The sequence below is a fragment of the Lonchura striata genome, chromosome 7 (genome assembly GCF_050655825.1).
Source record: "Lonchura striata isolate lonStrDom1 chromosome 7, ASM5065582v1, whole genome shotgun sequence".
NCBI lineage: Eukaryota > Metazoa > Chordata > Aves > Passeriformes > Estrildidae > Lonchura > Lonchura striata.
The window spans coordinates 23,869,495-23,875,494 of NC_140709.1; the positions used below are offsets into that span (position 1 = coordinate 23,869,495).

Below are 6,000 nucleotides of genomic sequence, written 5' to 3' on the forward strand. Positions count from 1 at the left end.
GGATTCCACTCCCCTCCCCCATCAGTATGAAAAAAAAATTCCATATGTTCTTGTGATTTGTGTAATTAAAGGAGTTACATATTTTTCACTTCTTATTTGTGCAGACTGTTCACATGCTTTATCAATATTAATCTGAAATAGTTTAAGGATGGATTTAGTTAGTGTAATAGCATTGTTTTGGCTGTACATTATATTCTGCCTAATGAAGGGTAAGGACAAAGATTTCATTGTTAATTTAACAAGACTAATTTTCATGGTATGTATTTAGGCTTTTGAAAGAAAGAAAAATATTAATTAATACTGCACATGCAAACAAATTCTGTGTACTTCTTCACCTTCAGAAACCACAGTAAAGTTACATTTGTAATTAGAATGTTCCTGACATGTGGTATGTTCATTAAATAGCTACCATACTATAAAGTAGGTCCTTACAGAGAGCCTGTGTGAAAGCAGTTTATGCCCCTAATCTCATCATGGTAGGTTTCTTAAAGGCAGCCCTGGCTACAGAAAATAGTCACTCTCCTGTTAAACAATTGTGGTTTGGAAGCCAAGCAGAGAGGAGCTGCATCTGCAAAAGCTTTGCAGAACTGGATCCCACGGGCTGCTCAGAGCCAAGGGGCACCATCCCTGGGCAGCACTGAATGACTCTCTCTGTCTCTTGTGCTGTGATTTCAGGTTACTTTCCGCACCAGAATTTATCACTGCAACATCAACAGTCAGGGAGTCATCTGTCTGGATATCCTGAAAGACAACTGGAGCCCTGCTTTGACTATTTCAAAGGTTCTGCTGTCTATTTGTTCACTTCTGACAGACTGCAACCCAGGTAAGGAGATGATAGTTCACTGAGAGACTCTCAGTCGTTTGACTTAGTTGCCATGGAATGTAATTTGTATATTTGATTGCACGCAGATTAAATAAATTTTAATATTTTTTTAATTTGTGATGAAGCACTCCATATTGGATGTGGTCCCACTTTTAATGGTGTTTTACACTCCTGTGACATAACAGAAAGTAAATAGCCCTAAGTCCTTTTTTTTTCAAGATGTGATGCAGAAATAAGCTGATGTCATTGAAGGTCTGTACTGAAGGAGCTCCAGCAAATGAGTGTTCAGTTCAGGAAAGGAGCAACATTCTCCTGAGATATAATTCCTGCATGTGGGAAGAGGCTGCAGGAAGTTTCTTAAGACAGCAGCTGAAAGGCTTAATCTTCCAAATGTGAGGGAGGTGATGTTCAGAGAAAACTCTCCCTTTTTCAAAGATGCTTCCTTGATGCTGTGGGGAGGGGAGGAGCTCTGCTGGAAGCAGTACAGATTCTCAGCAGCAGCTGTGTGACCAGTGTCATTAGGTGATGGATGCTAATTGCCTGCGGTCAGGGCAGGAGCTGAGCAACAGTGCTGAGGGACCCTTCATTTACAGAAAGTGGTCACAGTTAGGCAGAAATGGATCAGCCTCTTAGGTACAAAGGCTCGATGGCTCCTGAAGGGCTCCCCTAATGCTCTAACTCACACTTGTCCTGTGCACCTCCCTGACAGGAGGGTGCCAGGCAGCACTGCTGAATGTGTCCTGCAGGCAAAGGGCTGAAAGCAGAGCACCTGCCTGAGGCAAGAGTCATTCATATGCAGATAACCACAATAGATGTTTCCTGTTTTCTTTTTCTGTTTGTTGTGCTTTGTTCATGTGCGCTTTCTTGGAAATGTCTTATATGATAAAAGCTCCACTATATTTCTGGTCTAAACTATATTTTGGAATGGATGCTGTACTTTAAAATACGTTTTTACTCGGGGATTTTTGTTACTGTGGGATGCATGCTGATGCATTTTCTCCTGCCTTTTGCAGCTGACCCTCTGGTTGGAAGCATAGCCACTCAATACCTGACCAACAGAGCAGAACATGACAGGATAGCCAGACAGTGGACCAAGAGATATGCAACATAAATGACAAACTACTTGTGCAGTGTGAAGGTGCAGAAGGCAACTTTGCAGTGTGCAACAAATCTTTATAGCCTTTACAATACGGACTTCTGTGTATATGTTATACTGATTCTACTCTGCTTTTATCCTTTTGAAGACTGGGATACTGCCCCTCAGAAAGGTAAATGCTATCAAGAGTAGAAGTTTGTAGCTGTAGATTAGTTATGTTTAAAATGCCTACTTGCAAGTCTTGCTTCTTTGGGATATCAAAATGTATTTTGTGATGTACTAAGGATACTGTTCCTGAAGTCAACCAAATATTATAGTGCATTTTAGCCTAATTCATTATCTGTATGAAGTTATTAAAGGTAGCTGTAGATTACTAGGAATTATGTCATTTGTATTAAACCCAGATCTATTTCCAATATGTGGTACATGCTGTTGTGAAAACTGTTTTAACTTTTACCTTTGTCAGTTTGTAATGAAAGGATTTCCTTTTTCCCTTTGTAGCTCAGAGAGCACCCAGTGTATCATCTCAAACACAATAAACATGTTCCCCAAGGAGTAGTTTCTTTGTTTTCCTATTTTAAATTAATATTTTAATAAATTTAGTTATAGTAACAAGGCAAGACCAATGTATCACAGATCCCTGTGGATAATTTTTAAATTAATATACATAAGCAAAGGCTTGCTATTAAATGTTTAATGCACACCTGTGGATTGTTTAAGTTTTCCCTGTTTTGTTTTTAACAGAACAAGTGAAATTTCTAAAATTTTCTGAAATTTAATACTTTTCAGCTCTTCCTCAACTTGAAATGTTCACATTTCATATGCTTACTTCAGAAGTTAACATAGCTGGTTGCTTCAGGGCCAGTCCTACTCTCAGAACAGGCTGCCTCAGTCTTGCTACAAAGGTTTTTGCAGGAGGATGGCCAAGTTAGAGATAGTCTGGTGCTTTTTTTCTGAGTAAAGCAAGTTGGACTTGCTGACCTAGAGGACTGAGTTATCCACTGAAAAAGGTCTTCCAAAGCATGATTGAACACTGTATCATCTACCCAGAAAAAAGAGGAGTACAATGAATTTAATCAGATTTATATGACATAAAAACAGTTGTGGGGGAAACAACCTTTCTTAGTAAAAATGAAATCTATAAAAGTGTTTTAGACTACCTTTTCCCCCCTCCACTTCCTGCCTTGGAAATTTTGTAACATCTGTAAGTACAAAAATACAGCTTTATAGTAGATACCATTTAAAAGGTAGAGTCACTAATAGTTTTATAGTTTAAGCTTTTATAGTTTGCCAGTCACAGTATTGATTATAAAAACAAAAGACACTTGATTCTTTTAGATTATTTTTAAAATTACACTTAATTTTAAATTTTACAGTCTCCCTTACTACCTGGTGTTTTCAGAGATAAAGTAGCACTTCCATCAATAAGATACTCTGCTCATTTAATATATGAAAGCTGAATGTTAAGTTAAAATTTTAAATCAATACAAAAAATAATAAATATTTACATCTAAATTAACCATTACTATACAGGTCCCTGGTTTTTGTATCGCATAACCTTTGACCGTGAATTGTCCACCCTACTTTAAATATTTCTACAGATGCCTGAAGGTGGCTTGAAGAACTGTGTATCCCAAATATCTCACCCTAGAAGCCAATCTCTCTTGGTAGCTACAAGATAGCTTTAGAGTTCAGGTTAAAAAGTGCAAAAGGGAATGAGAAACAGGATCTGGCAGGTGAATATGCCTAAGTCAGGTAACAGACTAATGCCAGGAGATGAAGTGCTGGAAATCACTGCTGAAGGTGACCAGAATTTCTTGTCATGTCATTGGATGTGTGAGAAATAGCACAGATTGGCAAAGAAACGAGGGGCTATCACGTCCGGGCTGCACATCTAAAGTCTGCTCCCTGCTGACCATTAGTGCACTCGTGGGCCACAGGGTGCTCGTACACCACTCCAGTGACCTTCCAGTGGAGAGCAAACTATGGAGTTCATGCACTAACTGTGTTGCCTACAGAATTTACAGATATTTATATCATAAAGTATTCTGCTATAAAAATACAGGTTTTAATTCTAATTTTAATGTATTTTGGGTTTGTGTCGTACTTACAACTTCAGATACCTAGGTGTACAAATGGGATGCCTTGTTAGTGTTGCCCCATCTTGCTTTCCTTGCAATTGGATCCTTTACACTGAATTCCCATCCTCTTTTTTTTTTTTCTTTTTTTTTTTTTTGTTGGTTTGTCATGATTCTGTTCTTTTTTAATGTAGATTTTTTTGGTGTGTAAATTTTATATTTACTGAAGTAAAGGTTGTTTTTGTGTAAACATTTAAACTTTAAAAGAAAAAGAAAAGAAGCTAATTTTGTTTCTCAAGTTCTCTCTGCTAAACCATGCAGTAGAAAGAAATTTGTATTGTTAAATAAATCAATTAGTTGTTAAATGAGAATGTGTGTCTGTTTTCATGGGGAGGGAAGAAACCCCTGCTGGAAATACATCCAAAGCACTGGTTGCAAAGAGCATCTGGTGTTTCAAACTATTTCCTGTGCTGGGGTGAATACTGCATGCTACCAAAGAATGGCACTGATCCTCTTTTACAGTTTTAAGGAGACAGAAGAGAAAATTATCACCAATCACTAGGCTCTGTATTTGGGAAACAGTGAACTGAAATTACATTTTTGTGTAACACTGAAGATACTGCATGTGCCCTCTTCTTCTCCATTTTCTTTTGCTGTTTTTGGGATTTGAGTGGGGAATGCATGCATCTGGTTGGGAAGCTGCACAAACTGGGCTCCATGATGATCTGGCATAAAGAGATCTGGTGGGAAGCCAGCAGTCCCAGCCTGTGACATTGCTGAGAAATTGAAAGGGGCAAACACCTCTTCAGCTGAGCTACTGGCTACATTCAGGGCAAATGAGAAGGGATGGGTAAATGTACATGTTTAAAAAATAAAGATACTGCATACAATGGGGAGGCTAATAAATATCAGCATTGGTATTTCTGTACTAGGATGTTTTTGGTGTCTCAGTGATGTGTGGTGTGCCTGATACAGTCTTTGCTGATCAGTGCTGAGTAGTGATCATTCCAAGTCTATAGCCAGGAAGGGAAGGGAGTCATAGAAAGCAAGACCACAGGGCAGCCCAAGCCATGGGCCTGGCTTGCACAGCCTTGTAAGGAAAGCAACTGCACCAGATCTGGTTCATGCTCTGTTCCCTCCCTACCCTTTGGGGAAAAAGGAAACTCTTTCAGGCTTTGTGGTACACCAGTTCCTGCCCTGTACCGGCTTATTTTTGGCCATAGATATTGCAGAAAATGAGACCAGTTTTCTTCCATTCTCCATCTTCATGTGTGAGAACCAGATTTGTGGCTTCTCAGAGGTGTTCTCGTTTGCACCATGACAGGAAAGCTACAGGGCTGTGGCTGAAGGGCTTTGCAGTGGCTGGGTGGAGTTCTGAGCTGTGGGGCAGCCCTGGCTGCATGGCTTCCCCAGGGCCTGAGTCCCCACAGTGCTGCAGGGAAGCAAGCTGCAGAGCACACAAAGAGCTCCTGGCCTTCTGCCCCTGGGCTTTTGTCTGCGTGGGCTGAAGGAGCAAAGGAAGGACTCCTGACTCCAGGCTGAAGAGTGAATTCCAACTTGCCTGCATTTTCCTCAGCAAAAATCATCAGTGGATAGTTATATGAAAGAAGGAAGGCTTGTGCAGGAATCCTGGACTAAAGCAGTAGCAAAGGACAGTGACAGTAGCATGACTAAAATGCAATTTGATTCAGCCATAAACCAGCATTGTATTTTGGCAGCCTGTGCTATAGCCAAGGAAACAGATACATTTGAGAACTTGGCACTGCTTTATGTACAGCATCCCTTCAACTTCTTGGTGGCACCACTTGCATTTGTTTTGCACAGTAACTTCCAAGGCTGAACCCCCTCCCTTTCCTTCACTATCCACTCCTGACTGAAGGTGGCTGCAGACAGGTTCCAGGACAGCAGGAGGGATTCTGTAATAGAGCACTGGTTCCAAAGGGAGAAGCAGGGCATGGCTGCCTGTACTAATGCCTGACCTTGCAATGAGAGTTGGACACATT

General features: G+C 40.3%; 1 protein-coding gene across 2 annotated transcripts in view; it reads left to right on the top strand.

Annotated features, from left to right (window-relative positions):
- The window catches only part of UBE2E3 (ubiquitin conjugating enzyme E2 E3), a 55,490-nt gene extending 51,122 nt beyond the window's left edge, over positions 1-4,368 (top strand). For both annotated transcript variants that reach the window (XM_031505399.3, XM_031505400.3), the window contains exons 5-6: positions 676-823; positions 1,837-4,368. In XM_031505399.3, the coding sequence (XP_031361259.1) occupies positions 676-823; positions 1,837-1,934 (246 nt within the window). In that variant the 3' untranslated portion in view covers positions 1,935-4,368. The remainder of the gene's footprint in view (positions 1-675; positions 824-1,836) is intronic.
- The last annotated feature ends 1,632 nt before the right edge of the window (positions 4,369-6,000 follow it).